Source organism: Schistocerca nitens, chromosome 9 (assembly GCF_023898315.1).
Source record: "Schistocerca nitens isolate TAMUIC-IGC-003100 chromosome 9, iqSchNite1.1, whole genome shotgun sequence".
Lineage (NCBI taxonomy): Eukaryota > Metazoa > Arthropoda > Insecta > Orthoptera > Acrididae > Schistocerca > Schistocerca nitens.
Window position 1 is genome coordinate 257425703 of NC_064622.1, and position 25595 is coordinate 257451297.

General features: G+C 43.6%; 1 protein-coding gene across 1 annotated transcript; it reads right to left on the reverse strand.

Annotated features, from left to right (window-relative positions):
- Window positions 1-1149: 1149 nt before the first annotated feature.
- On the reverse strand, window positions 1150-16412 carry LOC126203359 (endocuticle structural glycoprotein SgAbd-9). Its single transcript, XM_049937657.1, has 4 exons — window positions 16327-16412; window positions 11164-11309; window positions 6060-6186; window positions 1150-2308 (listed from the first exon to the last, which is right to left on the reverse strand). The coding sequence occupies exons 1-4, from the start codon at window positions 16333-16335 to the stop codon at window positions 2147-2149; spliced, it is 444 nt and encodes a 147-aa protein (XP_049793614.1). The 5' UTR covers window positions 16336-16412; the 3' UTR covers window positions 1150-2146.
- Window positions 16413-25595: the final 9183 nt, after the last annotated feature.

Consider the following 25595-nt stretch of genomic DNA (forward strand, 5'->3'; position numbering starts at 1 on the left):
CGACGAAATTTTTTCCTCCAAAAGATATTACTTAAACGAACCAAGTATAATACTTTATTTGTTAATGAGCGATGGTAATGATTCATCGAGTAGCTTATTTTATCGGGTAGGTTACAAATGAGCTATTCATTCCTATTCACGTATTAGAATAACAGATAAAAACTTTGCCAGATTTTCAATTAGTTTGAAAACAAGATGCCAGAAACCAGATGAAATAATCAAGACAATTAACCAACAATTTAATTCCTAACAAGCGGACTGTATCGTAATAAAGTGACTATAATTTTCATCGCGAGAACGAACTAGTGGCAAGACCTATCATGGAGATAATATCATTCGCTAGACCGCAGTAAGAGGAAAAAATCTAGAATTTCACAGAATCGTGATTGCAGTCTTTTATTTATTTATTAGTTGCCTTTGTTACACATGACCTAGACTCTATATGATATTTCAATCGGTGTTTTACAGTTATTTTTATTATTAATATCCTTAGTGCATTAAAAACGCTGAGACAGGTCGTTATCATAGTACCAGCTAAAGTCACTAGATCAAAATATCTAGCAGATCCTGTGATTTCCCGAACTGCGACTGTGCAGTAAGCATTTCGAATCGTGTCCAAACACAACCCCATTAACAACCTCGATGTTGACAGATCGATGTTGACAGGTGATAAATTACAATTTTACTTTCTTCTTTCAGCCCACAGCTCGGCAGCTACCACTCGTAGAACCGAGCGAGGTGGCGCAGTGGTTAGCACACTGGACTCGCATTCGGGAGGACGACGGTTCAGTCTCCGGCCATCCTGATTTAGGTTTTCCGTGATTTCCCTAAATCGCTTCAGGCAAATGCCGGGATGGTTCCTTTGAAAGGGCACGGCCGATTTCCTTCCCCATCCATCCCTCACCCGACCTTGCGCTCCGTCTCTAATGACCTCGTTGTCGACGGGACGTTAAACTCTGATCTCCTCCTCCCCCTCCACCACTCGTAGAAAATCTCCACTAAGTGAATCGGTTACAAGATTTCTGAAAAGTGTTGCGTGTATGTTGCACAATCCGTATCACAGAAACAATTTAGGAAAGCCCAAATTAGGTGGTTGCAACAAATTAAGGAAATATGATGGGATGGTTGTAGAAAAAGACTAACACAATGTTTTTTTTATGAATAACTGTGGAGTTTTATTGCTCTACAATTAATACACAAACTATATTTAAATACATTAAATTACAAAATCGTAACAGTGACCGTCGAGTCATTTCCTAATCAAAGCCATGTCAGTTGTACGGTGGAGCAAGTCGCGTAGGGAACCAAGAGGATTGGGTTGTCACCAAGATTCGGTCCGCATACCTCGTCGCCACAAGTTCACACCTCCAGCGCTTGTTGGAACGAAGACGAGTACTACAGAGTTACAGATGCGACTAATGTGTGAAGAGAGAGCAGTATTATGAGGAGGATGATGGTGCGCTGCAACGCGGCGAATGCAAGTTCTTTTCGTTGGTTTGACAGAAACTGTTTCAGATAATATGCCTGTACTTCAGTTCAGCAATGAGATTGCGTGACTGTCGGCACTTGCAGAGAACATCCGGGTTGAAATATGCAAGAGATGACTCCGTTCTTGCGTCATTCGCATTAGGTTATACATACCGCGCAGTGGAAGAAGCGCGATAGCCTGTCATTCCCAACGATCCGCGATTTGTAATTGTGCAGATGTTGCTTCACGCCGCGAGGCTCGGACTGGTGAAATCACTACACTCGCATCTGTAATTCCCCACGCCACGGAGGTGCGACTTCGGGCTCGTTCACGAAGGAAGCTCGTAATGAGGAGGAGAAGTGAGGTAAATGGGTGACCACTACGTGAAACTGGTCAGAGATATGAATGGTGAAGCACAAACGCTGCAAGGTGTCTTGCTAGCAGTGCGAGATAGATTGGACGGAAGGGGCAAGTATGGGTGAGAGGCAACCAGACCTCTGTTGAGCACTTCTTGGATCGCCTCCAGTGTTAATTGGGGAGTCTGAGATAAGCGCAACAGTGGGGGCTGGTGTGGTTGAGGTACTTGTCAGGTTGCAGACCGCTCCTGGGCGAAGGTCCCTCGGTTCCCGGGCGCCACGGCGGGCGAGTCCTGTGCAGTTTGGCGAAGGGCGTAGGTCCTCAGAAGGGCCTTCCGCGGAAGGGGATGGGCGTGGGCACTCCGGGCAGGATGGGACCCTCGGCGCGCGCCTGAGCCACCTGCGCGGCCACGGCCCGGCTGATGGCGGGGGCGACCACGTTGCCCACCGGCTGGAAGCCGTTCTCGTCAGCCACGTAGTTCACCTGCAACACGAAACGGCAGTCAGATGATGCTATGGTATATCGAGAGGTTGTAACAATTGAAAATTGTACTGAAATGCAGGAGGATCTGCAGCGAATTGACGCATGGTGCAGGGAATGGCAATTGAATCTCAATGTAGACAAGTGTAATGTGCTGCGAATACATAGAAAGAAAGATCCCTTATCATTTAGCTACAATATAGCAGGTCAGCAACTGGAAGCAGTTAATTCCATAAATTATCTGCGAGTAGGCATTATGAGTGATTTAAAATGGAATGATCATATAAAGTTGATCGTTGGTAAAGCAGATGCCAGACTGAGATTCATTGGAAGAATCCTAAGGAAATGCAATCCGAAAACAAAGGAAGTAGGTTACAGTACGCTTGTTCGCCCACTGCTTGAATACTGCTCAGTAGTGTGGGATTCGTACCAGATAGGGTTGATAGAAGAGATAGAGAAGATCCAACGGAGGGCAGCGCGCTTCGTTACAGGATCATTTAGTAATCGCGAAAGCGTTACGGAGATGATAGATAAACTCCAGTGGAAGACTCTGCAGGAGAGACGCTCAGTAGCTCGGTACGGGCTTTTGTTAAAGTTTCGAGAACATACCTTCACTGAAGAGTCAAGCAGTATATTTCTCCCTCCTACGTATATCTCGCGAAGAGACCGTGAGGATAAAATCAGAGAGATTAAAGCCCACACAGAGGCATACCGACAATCCTTCTTTCCACGAACAATACGAGACTGGAATAGAAGGGAGAACCAATAGAGGTACTCAAGGTACCCTTCGTCACACACCGTCAGGTGGCTTGCGGAGTATGGATGTCGATGTAGATGTAGATGTAGAAAGGCGGACAGATAAGCATAAGTGGACCAGGTAATCAACAAAAGTAAAACAATGCTAATAGGAAGCAGTCGAATGAAATCAGACAGTGCTGAGGGAGCTATATTAGGAAATGATCCAGTAGTAGATGTTTTTTCCGATTATGAGATCAAAATAAATGGCTATGGATGAACTATGTGGAATACAAAAGCCCGCATCCCGTGGTCGTGCGGTAGCGTTCTCGCTTCCCACGCCCGGGTTCCCGGGTTCGATTTCCGGCGGGGTCAGGGATTTTCTCTGCCTCGTGATGGCTGGGTGTTGTGTGCTGTCCTTAGGTTAGTTAGGTTTAAGTAGTTCTAAGTTCTAGGGGACTTATGACCACAGCAGTTGAGTCCCATAGTGCTCAGAGCCATTTGAACCATTTGGAATACAAAAATTCATACAGGCAATAGCAAGAACGTCTTTCCTGAAGGTGTTTCTCTAGTCCCCGTATACGCCTCTCCCGATAGACCATGGCACGACAGCTGTCACTAAATATTTGTGTAGTAGGTTCAAAATGGCTTTGACAACTATGGGACTTAACTTCTGAGGTCATCAGTCCCCTAGAACGTAGAACTACTAACTAACCTAAGGACATCACACACATCCATGCCCGAGGCAGGATTCGAACCTGCAACCGTAGCGGTCGCGCGGTTCCAGACTGTAGCGCCTAGAACCGCTCGGCCACCCCGGCCGGCTATGTAGTAGGGACAACATCTTCAGCTGAAGGCTCATACCTACTCCAGGTATTGCTGTGGAGTGTTGTGCAGAGATAAGAAGGATTGGAGAGGATAGAACAGTGTGAAAACTTGCATCGAGCCAGTCTTCGGACTTATGAGCACAGCAACTCACGAGGCTGTGTAGCCAAAATACAGCACTGCGAGGGGCTCAAGGAAAGCAAATAATCGAGGGAATGATATAAAATTAAATTCCAAGGGCACAGAAAATCTGGTGGATCAGGATCTACCAAAACTTCTGCGCACAAATTATACTGATGGGTAGATTACGTTAGGTTGTGTGTTGGCGAAGCCGATTAATGTGATGATATGAGAATAACCATAATTTCCTTTATGGTTCGTGTTTTACACATTTTGGAGATCGCTGACTGTTTTGCAATTATGATTAGACGGGTGGTATCGACAGTTGTGTCCAAACTGAATCTTTTACAATAATGTACCAATAGTAGGTAATATTTCAGAAACTGACTAACGTGAGGTATTTGTCCCTGAACTGAATATGTTTCAAAATAAATAAGCCAACAAACTCTACAATCTCGAGCTACCGTCAGAAATAGGTCGGTCGAAATTTGTTGACACCAGAACGTCGTATTTTACCAGTAACGTAGTGATGTTGGGATCTGTGACGTCATATCTGCGCAAACAGAGAGCATATCGCTGACAGTATTTACTTTCCTTTGTTGCAATTTTGGGATAGTCTGATTTGTAGCGTGTCCTGATATCTGTATTATACTTGAAGCGGACAGTTTGATTGTAACTTGGCAAAATCAAAGACTTTAAACAGAGAATCTTAGTTAAGGTCACACCATTTATTTGAAACACAGAATCGGGGATGAAAAGGAAGGGCCGAGTGTGAATTCGTGACTTTCAGCCCCACGGGGCAAGGTGGTAATGCAATGGCGAAAGTTGAAAATTAGTGCCGGATCGAGACTCGAACCCGGATTTGCCACTTCCCATGCACGGCTGCCTTGACCGACCTACTCAGATTTCCAACTTATCGCTCGCTGCAACGTGTCCCTTCTCCAATAGCCCCGTACTCGCAAATTATTGATTCCAGTAGGAATTCGGACGATATTAGTGCAGCCACACTGAAACAAATCTTAATGAGACATGTCCGACAGAACAGACAGAACTGAAAAAAATATATACATTAGATGACACCCGCTCTGCTGCGTAAACTGAGTATAGGTTTCTTGAGCGTTAGCGTAGCCAGTGACCGTGATGTCAAAAGAATAAATAAATTCTTGTCGTTCTGATGAGATCATGAGTGAAAGTAGAAGGGTGGTATCAGTAAGTTCAATATTTCTTGAAAATGATTCAGAATCGTCAGTGTCTTGTCCACGGTAGAGGTTTTCGTTATAGGGTTACATGGATCCTTTGATTTTGGAACTACTAGTAGAAAATTAAACTTAATGTGGTTGGTAGGTGGTATATCCGAGAGCTACGTCAAAGTTTAATGCCATGTTTTTACGCATACATTGACACTAGTAGTCGTCACTTTGTACAGCTGCTATAAACCTACTTTCATGCTGTAAGGTGTAGTTTATGTCAGTAATTAAGTAAACATTCATTTATGGGCCATCTGTTCGCAAAGTACTGTACACGATTTTTTTTCCCATCTATATAATTTTATCTGTAGAAGTATGGTTCGCACCTACGTAAAGTACGAACTCAAGAAGTATAAGGGGAGGTGAGAAAATGTGTCTGTCGCGGGAGAGAAAGATCAGTACAGATTTGTAATAAGGCACCCGAAGAAAAAGACTAAATACGCCCTGGAAGAATGAGTAGAGAGGAAAATCTGTAGGATTACGTAAATTTATCAGCGATTATGAATACAACAGTCATGCTGGGATGAAGAGATAAGAGTAACGTTGAACGAATGGAAGACGACAGACTGGTAAGAGCGAAAGTTAATATTTTCAAAGTATGCGTTTGTATGCTCCACTGTGACCCGTATGTGCCTTTAGCGGCGTCTGCGCTCCGAACCAAGCCTCGAATCTCCGACCGGCTTGGAGCTTCTCTCGTCTATGACGATTCGTTTCCTTGACGTGTTTGTCGCCATAAACGGCTTAGAAGAATTCCAGCGTCGGTTATGGAAAGTTGTCCGGTGGCACTGCATCGCAAAGAAGCAGCGGCGACCAGCTGTTAGCCTTACCTGCACAGGGACGCCGTCGGTGCCAACGTAGGTGTAGGAACCCTGGACGGCCTGAGCTTCCAGGGGAGTTCCAGGAGCGTTGACCACTCCACTCTCCTGGCGCGCGCTACCGTCAGCGCTCTCATAGCTGAAACATGCACAGTGGCTCCATCACACCTCTGACCCCACACGGTCGTCACGCGCGCACACACACACACACACACACACACACACACACACACACACTTTTCTAATTATGCTCTAGGACAATCGTCAACACCGCTTACTTGAGTTCCAGTCCATTAGTTCAGACAAAGGTTTTCGTGAGGTTTCCTTTGCCCATCAGGCTAGTGTCTAGTGTCGGAACTGGAACTAACCTTCTAAGTTTTCCCAACTGAAGCCCCTCCTACCCCACTCTCATCTAAATGGGATATTTCACTGAATAGAAGATGGTGTTGCTCAACAACATCCTGCCCAGCTTTCATGTGTAGGGAATAATGAATATGCAAAATATTGCGCGCGCACAAACACCCAATTTAAATTTTTTGGCTTGGACAATGGACTGTATTGTTCGAGAAATAAACTTAAGCGCAAAGCATGTTTAGAAAATAAGTTTACTGTGACCATAACGGGCTGTGGTTTTCCTTATGCTTGGAGGGTTGGCAATACTGAGTGGTAAAGAGGGAATCCCCTCACCAGAGCGAGCACTGCAGGAACGCGGTGTTACGTAAGCTCACGTAGTAGTAAACAGCTGCGTGAAAGACGTCAGTAAAACATTCAGCCAAGCGTGACCCACGTGTTATCATGAGGATTTTCTGAGCTCTAATGTAACTGGAGATGAAACGCGGGTGCGTCATTACACACCTGAGACAAAAAGACAGTGCAATCTACAACGATATTGTGAGAGCCTACAAATCTCATAAGTAGCATGCAAAACAAAAGGAGGGGGCTTCTGACGAGGTGAGTGTACTTTTGCACAGACTTGGCCGTCATCAAGATTCTCTTCGACTCATTTGGGTATTTCCCTGACAAGGTGCCTTCAGACTATCATCTTTTCACTTCCCTGAAGGGGAACATGAGTTGAACAAAATTTTCTAAGAACGAACAGGAGCAGAAAGAAGTTCTGAAGTGGGTGAAGAATTTGGCGGACGAGTCCTTAGAGGACGGTGTAAAGCATCTTGTGCCATGGCATACCACATTCATTGACGGGATGACGATTATGTGGAAAAATAGTCAACAAGTATATCAACAGTATCCTGTAATTCTTTTCTTTTCCAATACACGTTTCTTAAATAAAATATAAAAAACCTAATATATTTACATTCTGAAAGTACCTTGTATTTCCAATCCCCTAGCCCTGACCAAAGTTTTTGGGAGGTTCCCCTTGGCTATCAGACGAATGCCAGAACTGGGAATCCCCTCGCACTTATTCCTAAATGGCTATATTTTTACTGCACAACCATCAACCATTCCAAGTACACTGTACACGACGAGTTATCTGTATATACACTTAGGAAATACACATAGCCTAGGCTTTTTCTAGTTTTTGATAGGGACTTATCGTCCCAGTACTAAATTTCATGGCAATTCTTCCCTAGGAATTGTTACGTCGAGGTATTTGTACGAGTTGACTCACTGATGTTATAGTCATAGGACAGTACGTGTTTCTCGGTTTTTTAAGCACACAATTTTACATTTAGGGAACATTTAAAGCACGTTTCCAACATTTGCACCACTTTGAAACCTATTCGTGATCTTACTGAGTATTTGTGCAACTATTTTTCAGACACTACTTATTACATATAACTGTTCCGTCCACTGAAAGTCTAAGGCTACTATTAATATTATGAGTAAGAATAGCAATACAGCAGTCGCAAACTTATTGTTTTTTTTTTAAATTATTATTCTTGAGTTGTCTTCTGCCTGTGGACCAGTAAAGTCATATGATGACATGTATTGCAGTGAGTTTATTGAAAAAAGTGGCAAATGCACTGAAAATGTTGAACTTATTAGTAGTTGAAATCTAGATTAGCAGGAATATGAAGAAATCAATGGGATTACGACTGATTGCTTTAGTGTGATTCAGTCGCCGTGCACAACGGTTCGGTAAGGAATCAAAGTTGGTGAGTATTAATATTGTCTGCCAGGTCACTAATACGTAACATCCACAAAAAGGTACCCTTCTCAGTCGCACGTATGATGTTAATTATATCTCTCTCGGTTAACCTAAGATAGCTTTCTGCGTCCGAACCACCAATAAATTCTCAATCCAGTCACAGATGTCTTTCAATACCCTGAATAAACGTATTTTCATTGCGTTGTTGTTTAACTAAATCAAAAGCTTTGTATAGGTCGGGTAATGCTGCGTTTTGCTGGCGGCCTTGAACGGTAACTTTCGGGATGTTAGGTGAGAAAAGCGCAAGTTTGGTTTGCATGACGGATACTTTGGCATATGGTGTTGGTTCAGATGGGGGACGTCATGCTGTTTGAAATAACAGCATTACGATTGAGCTCCCGGACGTTGAGTAGGCCAGTAGCTCACGACAGCGCCTCCGACATTAGAAGAATACCGCCGACGGGAGTTCACGCTTTCCTGGTAGACGCGGTTTTGCGTAACCCGCTACTGGGCGACTCGGGGCTGGGTCAGACCGCACATCGACCATCTGCCGCGGAGAAACCTTGACTCGCAGCGGCGGCGCTGCCGTGGGCGTGAGGGACCTGCTGCCAGGATCTCATACAGCGAGCGTGCAGGCGGACCGCCACACGCCCTTTCGCATCGTGCGTTCGTAAGGGCCCAGCCGCTAGCGAAAGCTGTCGAGGTGTGTCGACTGGATGTCGGAGTAACGTAGGTTCGAGTCGAGCCACATCCGCATAGCTTGCGTCATCTGCGTAAATATCGTGCAAGCCACTTTACAGCGCATCCCAGAGATCGCTTCGTGCTGTTATTACTGGCTACCTTTACTATCCGTGTACGAACCGAGGGAAGATTTCTGGTTGAGTCCGTCCTGGCCCCACTATCTTGTCCTTATGATACCAAGAAGAACTAGACGGTAAAGACAGTACAACTGCCTACTACGAAACACTTGCCTTAACATTTATTGAACAGCTTATTATAAGAAGAGTGTAGCGATTTTCTTTCCAATTCTGTGAGCGCCACCGTACACGACCAGATATATATGTGGTAGTTTTAGCACCGCTCCAACTAATTACATAGACCAGATCCTTCCTTCCTTAAATCCCAAATAATGGTGCAGCATACCTCTATTCTCGAATACAGTACTACTAAACACGTATCTACTTATACGCAACTTTGATCTGTTCCACCTTCTCTTCCTCGCTAATAAGTTTCGAGCTGCAGAATTCGGTTAGCTTGGTTATCGTTGGATTATAACTTGAATATTTGTAATGCTTAAGTCGTTCGTATGCATCATTGTTCCGTATTACGGCATTACTGAAATTCGATAGCTCTTGAGTAGCTCCTAATCTGACTCAACAATCCGTATGTAATGCTAGTTTAATGGAGATATAACGGCAGTACGTAACTTAGTACGAGTGCCGTATACTACCAGCACAATCTGATATTTTTAAATTCATGCTCCTCCGTTTCCTTACGTCTTAGATTAGGCCTACATGAATCACGCGTCTTTTGCAATTGGTAATGCTTGCTGATGTTGTATCATCTTCTAGAGAGTTTATGTAGGAGAACAGGAAAACGCTAAATGATGTCCGCTCACTTAGCTGAGTGCTCAGCTCGTCTGAGTGCAATGTAGCGGGCCAGGGTTCGACTTCCGGCCGGATCGGAGATTTTCCCCGCTCGGGATATTCGTGTTGTGTTGTCCTCATCATCATTTCATTCTCCTCACCACGCAAGTGTCCTATTGTGCTGTCAACTGGAAAGATTTGCTACTCGGCGTTGTAACTTCCCCAGGAGGGGACTGCCGACTGTCGAAGGCACAGAATCATTTCACTTCAGCTAAATGAACTATTCTTCACGAACTTGGTAGCTGTGTCTGTCATGGATACATAAAAGTTCCATTTTAAAGAGCGATCTTGCGATGGAGACTTTTTTTTTTTCATTTCTTTCATGGACTGAAATTGTGCGTATCGTGGCTCACCTGCTAGGTTACCTGATAAATTTCCAGAAGGTACAAGAAACAATGAGTTCAGTATTTCGTAAAGAAAGTGCATCCTTAGTTCTGTTACAGGAGAACTCTCAATCAGAGCTGTGCGTCAATTTCCTCGAATGTTCAAATGAGTGTGAATTTCTAAGGTTTAAATATTTCAAAAGGGCTATGAGCACTATGGGACTTAATTTCTGAGGTCATCAGTCCCCTAGACTTAGAACTACTTAAACCTAACTAACCTAAGGACGGCACACACATCCATGCCCGAGGCAGGATTCGAACCTGCGACCGTACCGGTCTCGCGGTTCCAGGCTGTAGCTCCTAGAACCGCTCGGCCACCTCGGTCGGCAATTTCTAAGGCACCGAACTGCTGAGGCCATCGGTCCGTAGACTAATACACTACTTAAACTAACTTAAACTAAAATGTGCTAAGGACAACACACACCCATGCCCGAGGGAGGACTCGAACCTCTGGCGCGAGTGGCCGAGCAATCCGTAACATGGCGCTTCAAACCACGCGGCCACTCCGCGCGGCTCAATTTCGTCCTTATAGCATTGATGTAAGACTGGTAAAGCTTTAGGCTCCAGTAAATTAATGCGGTTATTCTTTGTACCGCTTGTCATCACAGTAACAATCACCAGTGTGGTGACATTACAATACAGAATCATAGATCTGAGAGACTCGAATTCTGAAATATCGTCACTGTTTTAGTATTAAGGCCATTTGTTTCCCTGTAGAATTGTGAATTGAGAAGTCGAGATCCGAGCACGAATTTCTGTTTCGTTTTGAGAGAACCAGTCGACTGTCTCCTACTGGAAATAACCCAATGAGGTGTGATAGTGTGTGCCCGGAAAGCACAGTATGAAGAGAGCAAAGAATGGAGGAATTTCTCCGGTTGAAGTTCCGTTTGGTTATACATTTCTAAGTTGTTAACATCCGCGAATGTGTCTTTTCTCGTGCACCTTCCACGGGATTGGCACTCGGGCAGGTAAGTACTCACCTGAAGGTGTAGGAGCCGTCGACTCCGTTGAGGTCGAAGTTCTGACTGACGATGGGCACGAAGGCACCCGGGACCACGGGTCGTGGCACGAAGGGCACCTGGGGGGCGGCTCGGCACACCACGGCCAGGGACAGCACTGCCAGGATCTGCAACAACACAGGGCGCAGAGGCCTCACCGGGGGTCGAACACCACTTCTCCTACCACGAGGCGCTACACCAGCTTTACCTCAACTTTAGAAACGGCGTTTCACCAGACAACCAGCCAACCTTCCTGAGACGAATTTTATGGCCTGAGAATACAATTGCGCATTCAACTATGGCATCAGTGAGCTTAAAGGAAATGTTATGAGTTGCAACAGTGGTCTTCCATTCAATAAAAGTGTACAACATAATGCAGAGTTAAGTAAATTTACAGTTGCAGGAAAGAAGTTCCTTTCCTGAAATTTTATGTTATTCAACTCCATAAACTGCAGTTCAAATGGTTCAAACTGCTCTAAGCACTATGGGACTTGACATCTGACGTCATCAGTCCCCTAGAGCTTAGAACTACTTTACACCTGCTTCCTTCAAGAACAGTGTCCGCAACTCCCAATAATGAGTGAAGTGTTGAGATGAGAAAGAAAATAAGCTACTAATCTTACACAGTGCAAGGGACAGGGCGTAAGGTTTTACAGAAACGAAAAGAGAAAAGAAATGCTAAAAAAGTTATACTGCGAATATGTGATGTGAATCGACGGGGATGTTTTCTGTTATCTACTTCCACAATATTTTTATCAAGCCCCGATTCTCTGCTACCTCAGTAATCCATCGCTGTACACAATGTAGCGCTTAACATTTCTTCTTTGCTTTTTTCTTGCTTTTTTGTTTATTCTTTCTTAGTACATGTTGGTTGAGTCTATGTTTCATTGCATGGTCATGTATATGGCTATTTAATCAGTAATTCGTTCAAATGGCTCTGAGCACTATGGGACTCAACACCTGAGGTCATCACTCCCCTAGAACCTAGAACTACTTAAACCTAACTAATCTAAGGACGTCACACACATCCATGTCCGAGGCAGGATTCGAACCTGCGACCGTAGCAGCAGCGTGGTTCCGGACTGAAGCGCCGAGAACCGCTCGGTCACAACGGCCGGCAACTGCAGTTCGAATAACGTTATGGAATGGGTTTCATGTGTCAAGTGCATAGACCACGCAATAGATGTCCGTCTAAGAATGTTAATTAAACATCAAATATGGTGATAATATACAAACTCGTGGCTACTTCTATGTTGTTGAAAGGAAGCGACATGCGGTCTCTAAAGAAAGGGAAAGGAAGAAACAACGTTACGAACGGTAATAACGAAGTTTATGAGAAAAATATCACCGTGCACAAGAAGATGTATGGGAGGAATTGCAAAAATAGCGATGGAAATATAAAAAGAAGAAAATGAGAGAACATTTTCTGGTCTATAGGAAAATTTAATTTTCTGAGGCAGTGAATACCTACTTAAGCTTCCCAAAAGGTATATCTACACACGTAATGATGGCGAAAATCTTCAGAAAATGAAATTAAGACGTCGTGCCGTGCCACAGTTATTATGAAGCGGAAGAATAATAAGTAAAAGGAAAACAGGTACAGTTGTGGTAAATTGTTGGAATAATTCCACTAAAACTTACTCGAAGAATACGCACGTAGTTGAGATAGTGAGGCGGCAAGCTAAATCCTAACTACCCCTTATAAGAAAGCGTTATCTTTAAGTCCGTATACAAAGTAAGGCGTTGAAGGAAATACTTTCACATTTTTGCTTATGATGATGTCGCGACATCCCGATGTTGAAATCAGAATTGGATTATCTGGACAGTGATGAGTGTAGCGAAGCAGCCACCTCAGAAATCATTGAAAATTTTAACCTCAGTGGTTCAAAAAATGATTCATATGGCTCTGAGCACTATGGGACTTAACTTCTCAGGTCATGAGTCCCCTAGAACTTAGAACTACTCAAACCTAACTAACCTAAGGACATCACACACATCCATGTCCGAGGCAGGATTCGAACCTGCGACCGTAGCGGTCGCGCGGTTCCAGACTGTAGCGCCTAGAACCGCTCGGCCACTCTGGCCGGCTAACCTCAGTATCGAATCGATGTTTGCACAAGGCGCTTGCTGAAATAGACCTGTAAAGTTAGTTATTTACGGACCTTTTTAGATATTTTTGTTTTAATATTGCCATCACAAGATGTATTGGAATGAAAAAGACTTTCTGAGCCACTGGAGTTTCAAGTTACATCCAGCAGTTTTTATCCGATGTTTATGAAGGATAAGGACCTAACACTCCCATACAAAAGAAGTTGTGGTTTGCAGTATGATATGCAAATTTCACGGTGATAAAACTGAATTATCGCCTATTCCCTTCCATAAAATTCAACAGGCTACAGTACAAGCAATTTTTAATAATGTAGCATATATGGCAGCGTTCCGATTTTATTACAGGCTGAATCTGTCGCTGATTTGTCGCAAAATTGGCTGATGGTGGCAAAAATTCAGTGTTTCTGTTCAGTGACCACAAAGCAGGACATCTACTTTCCTGCTCATTTTTGTGTTCTCGCTTTCCGTGCTACCAGACTCGTCGGTGGCGTTCACAACCAAAATCACGTTTCTACTGAAATCTTTTGTGTAATTTCACAAGAAACGTTCAGTTCACTGAAACAAAGACTGTAACCTGTTTCATAGCACTGAAACGTGACTCAACAATGAATACTCCACTCAGTCCAATTGTGCTTTTGTTCCGTACATCGAATAGCCGCAGGAAAAAAAAGCTCTTGTTTCTATTGTTGACAGAGAGAGCAGGCCGCAGTCAACGTTCAGGCAGATTCTACCAACTAGAGACTAAAGGGCAGCGGAAAGGAAAAAAAATGAACAGTAATTCTCCGGTTATTGTGCAGGTCGCAATTAATGCCTACTCTTTGTGGGTAATTTGTAAAGAGAGGCCGTTGGAACGTAATACGGACACAGGATGAACTAAGATCCGCCAAACAGTCTATCAGACAGCGTAATAGGTCCCGCGGAGGTCAGGCCTGAATAGTGGGAAGGTCATCACGCAAAGGCTGAGGGACCGCCTGGGAAAGCTAAGGCAGCGTTTCGTCCTTGCAGAAAATACAAATATAGTTTTCTCCAAAGCAAGAAATCTATAATTCTCCATGAAAATTGCTTTTTGTAAACTATTTTTAATCCATAATTCACCGCAACAGGTACACCACAATGACTAAAAACTTTTGTTATTTTTTATCAATATTTAACTATTTGCGTAGAGTAATAGCAAACTGTAGTATTTCATGGTACTACACTGATAGATCGAAACTATCTTCAGACAGAAGGTATTCCCTACTTCCTTGTGCAGATTGAAATGGCTCTGAGTACTATGGGACTTAATATCTGAGGCCATCAGTCCCCTAGAACGGAGCACTCATTTTTTGGGAAATACATTTCAATTTTTTTTGAAAGGAAATGTGATTTTCACTTTCGTTTATAACGAACTAACCTAAGTACATCACACACATCCATGCCCGAGGCAGGATACGAACCTGCGACCGTAGCGCTCGCGCGGTTCCAGACTGAAGCGCCTAGAACCGCTCGGCCACACCGGCCGGCTCTTGTGCAGATGTTGTGGTAGAACTTTCGAGCCTGCATATAATCACTGTGGTATTCCGCTTTTTTTTTTTTTCTTGCCGTCTGAGGTGTGAACATTCATTTGCAGCAATTGAAATAATTTTAAATACAGCACTCATTTTTTGGGAAATACATTTCAATTTTTTTTGAAAGGAAATGTGATTTTCACTTTCGTTTATAACGAACAAACGGGTGTAATACGATGCGTATGAAAGCACGAAATAGGTTGTTTTCCTGACAATTCTTTTACGAATGGAGTGCAAAAGAAGAAAAAGGATTCACTTTCTATCATCAAGCTATCCAAAGAATGCTCAGAAGTCCAATTCTGGAGGGTCATTTTTGCTGATTTCTGTAACTAATGTTGTAAAAATCAAATATTGTTGTTATTGAAGGGCTCGAGGAATTTGTTATTACATAGATACCGAGGTAGAATTGAGGAAATCATAAGCTACAAATAACAGTGAATTCTTTAATAGACAATGTTATCTTCCTACACTGCTCAAAAGGTGGAGTGTAGATCTGACTTTTCCACCTTCTCTAAGTTAAACCATGTTAAGTTCTAAAATACTGAAAAAGTCGATTATGTGGTCCATCATAAGCAGATAAGTTGAAGTCTGTAAACAGGATCAGTAGCTCAGTTTGGAACTGTACCCCTCAAGCGCTCCACTTGCCAGTGACTCCTTTTAACTCAAAATTTCGAAATGATAAAATGGTTCGACTTCAAGGAAAATCAGTAGTTTTCTTAATTGGCCAATCCAGATTGTAGTGGGGGTCGACGTATCTCATGCAACAGATATCATGGCGTTGTTATCATCGTAAAATTTATTCTAGTATCAGTATCGGTGCAAATGAATCGCATTGTAGATAGTTACACATGTCAAGTTGAAAGAGTGGTTTGTTGGTTGTTTTTGGAGAGAAGACCAGACAGCGAGGTCATCGGTCTCATTGGATTAGGGAAGGAAGTCGGCCGTGCCCTTTGAAAGGAACCAGCCCGGCATTTGCCTGGAGCGATTTAGGGAAATCATGGAAAACCTAAATCAGGATGGCCGGACGCGGGATTGAACCGCCGTCCTCCCGAATGCGAGTCCAGTGTGCTAACCACTGCGCCACCTCGCTCGGTCAAAGAGTGGAGACCAGAGAAATGAACCACCACAGTACTCATCAATTTCTATTACCTTCTTTTGTTTTTGAATCTACAGAGTCACATCCATTGTGAAGGTGCTACCCCAGCCAGAGATTTTGGTATGATTCTACATTGCTCATGCGAGCTGATGATGTTGATTGTATCGTATGATTGGTACCATCAGGGGCACAAATCGAGTCCCATTCGCCAGGAGAAAGGTTTAGACTCATGCTCACAGTGTTATTCATCAACTGGAATAGCAAAGGTTCCCGGTTCGAGTCCCGTTCCTGGATACAGTATGAATCTACCGGGGAGTTTAAACTTGAAAGAAGTTTGACGAAGATGTGAAAGGAAGGCAAACCGAGAGTGACCGTAGAGCTCGGTATACTCACCAGCTTCATGGTGTTGGTTGTGAGAGTTGGCGGTGTCCTGCCTGAGACTGCAGAGGATGCTGTGGCTAGCGACTGTGCCTGCCCGGTGTCGGACGGCGGTATATATAGCTGGCCGGGCTCCTGCGGCAGGGCGGCGCGAGGAGCCGAGGCGTGGCCCTCACCCCGATCGCGCCCCCACCACCCCGCCACTGGTGCGCGCCGCGGTCTCACACAGTGCCGGCTCGGCCGAGGCACACACCTGGGTTATGAGGACAGGGGGGAGGGGGGAACGAAGATGCGAACCGGAGCCTCCGTCCCCCAGCAAGACGTGAATTATGGACTCAAATCTGGGGCCTGCAAGGGCGCGCCAGGTGGACGATCGGGATTAGTCGCGGGCGGCGGACGCGGTCGCCCCTCGCGGCTGCGACCTTGCTGGAGGCTGGTCGCCACTTTCCGGATGTCTTCAGCTCCTGCAGGCACAACTGCGAGCGCGCGCCTTTGATGGGCAGGCGTAGTAGCCGAACCGTGCCCTGCTGCGCCTGACAGAAAGCTAGGCGCTTAATCGTCTGTTGGAATTCAATAAAAGCTCCGCGGTTTTTGAAACTGTAAATTATTCCACTGGAGTGATCCCGTCCTCCACTGTTTCTTTCATTGGCTTGATCGAATGAGGCCCACACGAAATAATTTAAGTCTCCTTTCTTCTCTCTTTTCTTTCTTTCTGTCCAGCAATTTTTCATTCTTTACCGATGTTGGTTACCTCTTTCCTCTATCCATACTACACCTGTCTTTCCCTTTGCTTGTCCCTGAAAGTCCTTGAAACTTTTTACTATTTTCTGAACTTATCTCTTGTTTCCAGTTCTTCCTCCATTATTTAAATTTCCCTCCAGTCTGCTTTAACTTTATTTGATCCACGTCATTGATTTTTTCGTATTTCTGTCTACAAAATTTAAAACTTTCTATGTCTGCAAAGGATACAGCCCTCCTCAACTTCATCGTATCTAATATTCGTTCTATTCTCTCATAGATTTCTTTATTACTTCTTAATTTTCATTTCCGGTTTACGTATTTTGGTCCGAAGATTTTCCATTGCATCTAATTGTTCAGCTATATTTTACGAAAGGTATTCTGAAACCCAATGACATTCTGGTCTAATGACAGTGTTGTAGTACTGGAAAGTTGCATTTTACTCTTCCATAGCACCATATCACGATCCCGCAGCAGGCGTTCCCCTAACCTGTCCCTTCCTCTGACCACAGCCTTTTATCTATATCAACCTCTTCTTCTACATCTTCATGATATAGATAAAACTCCCGATTATCTGGACTGACGCGGACCCAGGCTGCACGGAAAACCTAAAAACAAAAAAATGGTTTAAATGGCTCTGAGCACTATGCGACTTAACATCTGAGGTCATCAGTCTCCTGGAACTTAGAACTAGTTAAACCTAACTAACCTAAGGACGTCACACACGTCCATGCCCGAGGCAGGATTCGAACATGCGACCGTAGCGGTCGCGTGGTTCCAGACTGAAGCGCCAGAACCGCTCACTGAAGTATTTATTCATCACTCTTGCTAAAGGGACATCTTAGCTACAAAATTACGCCAAAAACATACTGTAGGTCGTAACTTTAGGTCTCATTTCACTGTCAGGAAAATAATACCCATTTCCTGCTGTTTCTGTATTTCATCACTTTTTTTTCCTGACAATGGTTCTCATTTTTCCCGCATAGTCAAACGAAATTTTTTCTGCACGCTACTCTAAAAAAATCAACGAATTTCATTACCTCGGTTTGAGTGATAAAACATGATAAAAACGCATAACAGCACATTCTAAAAACAAATATTCATTCCAATTTGTGTCCTCTTTTTTTTTCAAAAATCGCCGAGATATTTACGGATAAGCCGTAAATAGGCTAATCCGCACTCAGGTATTCGGAAAATGGCTGTACTTCTTTCCCTGCTTATTTTATCCTGTGTCACCTCATTTCATACCTTATCTGTCAACTTATATCAAATTACCTTTTATAGCTCTGTAGATTGAATGCTTAATGTTACTTGATCTCCAGTTTTCCCAACGGTCCAAGTTTCACATTCATATACAACCATGCCTTCCACACGCCTTTCTCAAACTGGAGTCAACATATGATAATTAAACTCTTCATTTTTGTATGACTTTCGTTTTCCACCTGCTCTTACATTTTATGATATGATAAAGGTGATCCTAGTTTAACTCTTCGAAGTACTCGAGTTGTAACGGTATTATGGAATTCAGTTGGTCCAGATGCTCCTAGTTCACAGGACATAATAAATTTATTGCATGAGCGTGCTGGTACTCGTATTTCTTGTCCAACAGATGATCACCTAAGAAAACTAAAACGTCGACTGTTTTCACTCCTATCTTATGATATGTCACTACCGTTCATACTCTCTTTTCATATTTCGACTGGATTTTACATGCATACATTCATTCCAGCAAAGATTATATATAAATTTCCGTCAAGATCACATATGCTATACAATTCACAATGACCTCTTTCTTTGTACTGCCATCATCACTTCAGTAAAGTTCATGGCAGAAAGCAGAAGTCGGTAGTTGTGAGCTGCACAGCATATGTGATCTACTCGGACCTTTATAAATAAACTGTCAATATGAACCCAGACTCGTTAACAGACTTTATGCCTTCAATTGGTAAACTAGCAAAGACGCTTGTGATACCGGATGCAGAACTGGTTCATTCGTATGAGTAAATAGAAATGAATCAGTGTACCGCAATGGTATTTTAAAGAAGGATTTTCTACTGTGTACGGCTGTGGTACTTACAGGGATAAATTTGTGAATATTTATGTATCCTGGTTTCAGCAGTCTTCTCTAATCCAGATCTTTGCGGACAGTCGTTTCAGCTCCTTGTTATGGCATCTTCAGCTAGCTGGTTACTACGTCACATTTCTCGTTTATACCGCTATTCACCCATTTTACTTAGCTGTGTTTATGCTTAGCCCATAATAAGCGGCCGGCCGCGGTGGTCTCGCGGTTCTAGGCGCGCAGTCCGGAACCGTGCGACTGCTACGGTCGCAGGTTCGAATCCTGCCTCGGGCATGGATGTTTGTGATGTCCTTAGGTTAGTTAGGTTTAAGTAGTTCTAAGTTCTAGGGGACTAATGACCACAGCAGTTGAGTCCCATAGTGCTCAGAGCCATTTGAACCATTTGAACCATAATAAGCGCTGAGTAGACTATCTATTATGGCTATTCCAAGTATTCCTCACTTTCAGTCGCAATAGTTATCTCGCCTGCTGATCTTAGCAATTGTATTTGTTCCAGTGCGCTCCTCTTAATGATGTCTGTTTCACTTAGTTCAGTGTTTCTACGACATACAAGTTAACCACCCGTAACGGTAAGTTTCAAACGTGTCATATATCCGTCTTATCACAAAATTGTGTATTTTAGTTCTCTACTTGTATAGTATCTTATACTATTTCATCTCTATAGTTACGCAAACTCTACCCCAAATCCATAGTACCTCAATTTGCAAAGTGTAGTGCTTGTCTGTTCTTAAATTTTTTCGCTAAAAAATGTTCATTTCAGCATCATGTTTACTATTATTGAATGCCTAGATTTTATCTCAAGGTTTGGCTGACCTGTTTTATCACTACCTGATTCTCCTGACAATGTATCCTTGCTTCCTCTTCGTGTTTGCTTGAACTTGTAACTTCCTCAGCCTTTCAGGCACATTCTCTAGATTTTTCACAGCCCGCCTTTCCTCTCAATCCGATTCTCTGCCTAACGGATCGGCTGAGCGGTACTACTGATTAAAAATATTTTTTTTTAATTTTTTTGATCCATATGATGCTATGATGCCGCAAACCGTAACAGTTATTAAGCTTCTTGGTGCGTGAAGGAAGATGAATCACTAATAAGACATCAAACAGATTACATTATTATTTGAGTCAAGGGCTTCATCAGTTAGTAATTCCATCAACTTTATCTGGACCTCAACAATGCAACTAAGTAAACCACACCGCCCTCTGGTATGAGAGTACTCTTATTAAACTCTTTATAGAACGAGTAAACAACTGTTGACCGTACATTCATTCATTTTCTTCTCCAACCCAACATTTATTGCGGCTAGAATTGCTCGAAAGCACTTTACAGAGTGACTCATGATTCAGGCTTCGTAATTATTGCTTCGACAGAGCTCTCTGAAGGAGGCATCATGCCCCATTGTCTACTTCTCCCTTTCTTTCTTTCTCTCCCTCGCCTGAGACAGGTTTTGCCAAAACAAAGTGTTCCTTGTAGCTCCCTCATAACATAACTCTAAGTAATTTAGTTCCCTTATCTTTCACATACAGTTTTAATGCAACTAATGCACATTACTCATACCTGCTACTGAGATGAATATCCCTTAGCACTGTAAAGAAATGAATAACTGGTCTTCTGTCTACCTTTCTCAGAGTGCCGAGAGGCCAGCAAGTGCGTTGGGAGAGCAGGGAATGCCAGCCTGCGAATCGTATGTCACGCTGCGAGTTTAATGACTAATACCAGTCCAGGAGCGAACCAGAAGGTTTTGTGTCCTGTGCAGTCGCTGTGAGGTGCTACCATTGTGCACGATGTTACCGATGAGATCACGGTGGATATCGCGCATGATGCAGATGAGTCCACGTACAAACGATTCATTTGCTTCTGTACAAATCATTTCTGTTCCATCTTAGCTATCATGCCGTGTTTGTCGCCTTTCATGTACTCGATTTGATACCACGTTTAGTAAACTGTTGACACATAATTAAATTTCCCTGGAAGTAGCTGGGTATTTTTCAGGTAACAAAAACATTCTGCTATTAGCCACCAAATTTTACATTTATCCGTCGCGACGCGTTTCGGAGGCCAGCTTCATCCCCCGGTGACACTCTTTTCATTATACCCTTCTTCTTAGGAACTTAATGCCGTTAATTCACTTCTGAGCTGCGACGAAATGACGAAATATTTACGACGAGGCTCACTGGTCACGACACTGTGTTGGCATTAGACGGGAGCAGTGGTCAAAACTCTTACGCATATCAAAGGTTAGATTTCTCATGGTTTGCTTAAATTTCTCACTGTGAGAGCTGGAATCGTTTCCTTTTTGCTTCATGTCCTAGTACTGTCCCGTCCAAGATTGTGATTCGTCTCTTAGAGACACAATTGTTGATTATGCTGGCGTAGAATCTTCTCTTCCTTCTTCTTTTTATGAAAAATACAGAACTTTTTCCTCTGTTTCTCCTCTCAGAGCTCTACTGACGGTAAAATTCAAAGTTAGGCCCCTGCAGAGAGAGAGTTATGATTCAGGATCAATCACTGGAAATGAAATAATGTAAAATTTAGTAACTCGTTATATCTTTTTAACAATTAAAAGCGCAGTATTGTCCAGTGCCAGCAGGAATATAGCTCTGTACAAAATGCAGCCATAGCTTTGGTATACTACGAAAACGTGTGGTACTGAGTATAACGACAGAGAAGTAATTGTCTTCGAGGCTAGTGTAAGTAATGGAGGACAGTGGGGTTTTATGTCACGAAAACAGAAAGTAGCGACAAACTTATTTTTGTTCTAATGGGTTTCACTCGCTATAACAACCATACTCTGCGGGTGTGGGATAAAGTACCGAAATGAGAACAAAAACTTTTGAGCATAGTCACGGCCAAAGCCACTAGAGCGAACTACCAGAAACGGTGGATTTATGTGTCTATCAGCTACAGCTATGTTTCCTTTTGATCCACAGTTTGTTCCCATTAATAAAATGGGCGTACTGGTTTCGCCGTTTAGCATATGTCATGAAAAAACTGGAATCTAATGTACGTTATTATGGTGTAGGCGTTCACAGCAGTTTGGGAGACAGATATCTCTCTATCGGACACTTCTGATATTCCAATCATTTTTGTTTCGCAGTCTATATTTTATACCCGTTTCTGGTAACTGCACAGTAAAAAGTTATCCATGCTCATTTTTACTACTCGGTCAAGCAGACGATGATATTCTACCTCAACCTTACGACAGGGAATGTTAGAGGAGGAGAGACATCAGTGTTCACCGTCTTTTATTTACTTAGTTCATAAAAAAATGGGAGCCATGTTTGGACGAAGACGGGGGAAGGAATTGATTTACGTAACTCTGCTACGATTTCAAGTTTGATCATGAGAACTCTAATCAAAGATATACCACTTTTTAGAAATTATTTTGAAGTTTCTATCTCCCCCACAATTCCACTGGGAAGAAACATTTGTTCGTTTCCGCACATTGACTTCCATTAAATTGTGCTGTTCTCAGAGTAGCCTCCGTCCACGTATCCTTATCATCGTCAACAAAGATTAAAAATTTGACATTTGCGTCTGAAACGAAAGAAAAACATTGGATGTTTCTTCCGTATTTAGAATTTTCTTTCAGTTCAAAAGTCTTAAATCGGATAACATGCCTTCACTACATATCTTTAAGATAAATATAAAGGAAAGTTGGTTTGAATACTTACACTACTTGAGTAGGAATGGGATTATTAGAAATTATAAGCCGTTGCCCTCCTCCGACAGTTAGTTATGGACGGACCTACGTGTTTATCATAGCCTCAGAACGACGGTGCAGCTCACTGTTTTCAACTTTAAGAAACATTCCCAGAGGTAAAAACAACGATATGTGATAGAAAATTCAAGGATTGATTGAGGATGGAACGGAAAATGCTGGCCTGAGTGGCCGAGCGGTTCTAGGTGGTACAGTTAGGAACCGCGCGACCGCCACGGTCGCAGGTTCGAATCCTGCCTCGGGCATGGATGTGTGTGATGTCCTTAGATTAGTTAGGTTTAAGTAGTTCTAAGGGACTGATGACCTGAGCAGTTAAGTCCCATAGTGCTCAGAGCCATTTGAACCGTTTGAACGGAAAATCTGTGGAACTGTAAACTTGTAGTTGACCGCTGAGCCTCTGTCGTAAATTAGTGAAAACAAATTAAAACTTAAAAGCTGAAATACAAGGAAAAATTTATTACTTAGTATTTTGAATTTTTATGAGAAACATTACAATAGGACAGTGCTTTGTACGAGGGTCGTTCAATAAGCAATGCAATACGTGTATTTTTTTTAGCAGGATGGTTTTATTCACAATACCTACACACCCATGATTTCACCACTCTAGTTTTCAAAACAATGTCCGTTTAATGTGACGTCCTTACGCCATATTACCGGGAGCGATTGGATGCCCACGTGGTTACACTCTACCGGTTGACGTGGGAGTCGACGTCCTGTTGCATCACTAACCTCCATATCATCCCTGTAGTGCTTTCCGCGGAGAGCATCCTCCATTGGGCCAAACAGACGGAAGGTGCGAGATCCTGACTGTATGGTGATGATAAAGAAAATCTGTATAAAGAATTGTGAGCGCCTTTTGGATGCTCAAACTTATGTGAGGCCTTGCGTCGTCAAGGACAAGCAGAAGTTCGTTTCCACTTTTGTGGCGATGAACTTGCTGAACAAGTTTCTTCAGTTTCCTGAGGGTAGCATACACTTTCGGGTTGATCGTTGCACCGTGAGGGAGGACATCAAACAGAATAACCCTTCAAAGCCCAAGAAGACCGTCGCTGCGACTTTACCTGCTGAGGGTGCGGCTTTGAACTATTTCTTCGAAGAAGCGGTAGTGTGGTGCCACTCAATGTATTACAGTTTCGTTTCCGGTTCGAATTATAAACCCATGTTTCATCACCTGTGACGATGCTCGACAAAAAATTATCATCATCAGCCTCGTAATGCACAAGCAATTCCTTCGTAGTTCTTTATGGTCTTTATGGCGGCAAGGAACCCAGCTGGCACGTTCCCTTGAGTAAACCAACAGGTGAACGATGTGTCAGCACTACCAAAAGAGACGGCGAGTTGAGCAGAGACAATGATCGATTGTGATCTGTTGATCACCTCGAATGAGAGTGTCCTCATGTTCCACTGTTGCAGGAGTCACACCTGTGTGCGGCCAGCTGGTACGTGGGAGATCGGACAGGTTAATGCGACATTGCGATGATGACAGACGCCTCGCCCAACGACTCGCCGTGCATTTGTTCACTGCCAGTTCACCGCAGACATTCGTCAAGGGCGTTAATCAGGAAACAGTTGGTAGATTTTGAAATACACTACTGGCCACTAAATTTGCTACACCACGAAGATGACGTGCTACAGATGCGAAATTTAAATTAAATTGAAGAAGATGCTGTGATATGGAAATGATTAGCTTTTCAGAGCATTCACACAAGTGTGCCCGCATCTCGTGGTCGTGCGGTAGCGTTCTCGCTTCCCACGCCCGGGTTCCCGGGTTCGATTCCCGGCGGGGTCAGGGATTTTCTCTGCCTCGTGATGGCTGGGTGTTGTGTGCTGTCCTTAGGTTAGTTAGGTTTAGGGGATGTTAAGTCCCATAGTGCTCAGAGCCATTTGAACCATTTTGTGGCGCCGGTGGCGACACCTACAACGTGCTGACATGAGGAAAGTTGCCAACTGATTTCTCATACACAAACAGCAGTTGTCCGGTGTTACCTGGTGAAGCGTTGTTGTGGTGCCTCGTGCAAGGAGGAGAAATGCGTACCATCACGTTTCCGACTTTGATAAAGGTCGGATTGTAGCCTGTCGCGATTGCGGTTTTTCGTATCGCAACATTGCTGATCGCGTTGGTCGAGATACAGTAACTGTTAGCAGAATATGGTGGGTCCAGGAGGGTAATACGGAACGCCTTGCTGAATCCCAAGAGATGACAGGGATCTTATTCGCATGAATGTAACGGATCGTGCTGCCACGTCTCGATTCCTGAGTCAACAGATGGGGACGTTTGCAAGACAACAACCATCTGCACGAACAGTTCGACGACGTTTACAGCAGCATGGACTATCAGCTCGAGACCATGGCTGCGGTTACCCTTGACGCTGCATCACAGACAAGAGCGCCTGCGATGGTGTACTCAACGACGAACCAGGGTGCACGATTGGCAAAACGACAGTTTTTCGGATGAATCCAGGTTCTGTTTACAGCATCATGATGGTCGCATCCGTGTTTGGCGACATCGCGGTGAACGCACATTGGAAGCGTGTATTCGTCATCGCCACACTGGCGCATCACCCGGCGTGATGGTGTGGGGTGCCATTGGTTACACGTCTCGCTCACCTCTTGTTCGCGTTGACGGCACTTTGAACAGTGGACGTTACATTTCAGATGTGTTACGACCAGTGGCTCTACCCTTCATTCGATGCCTGCGAAACCCTACATTTCAGAAGGTTAATGCACGACCGCATGTTGCAGGTCCT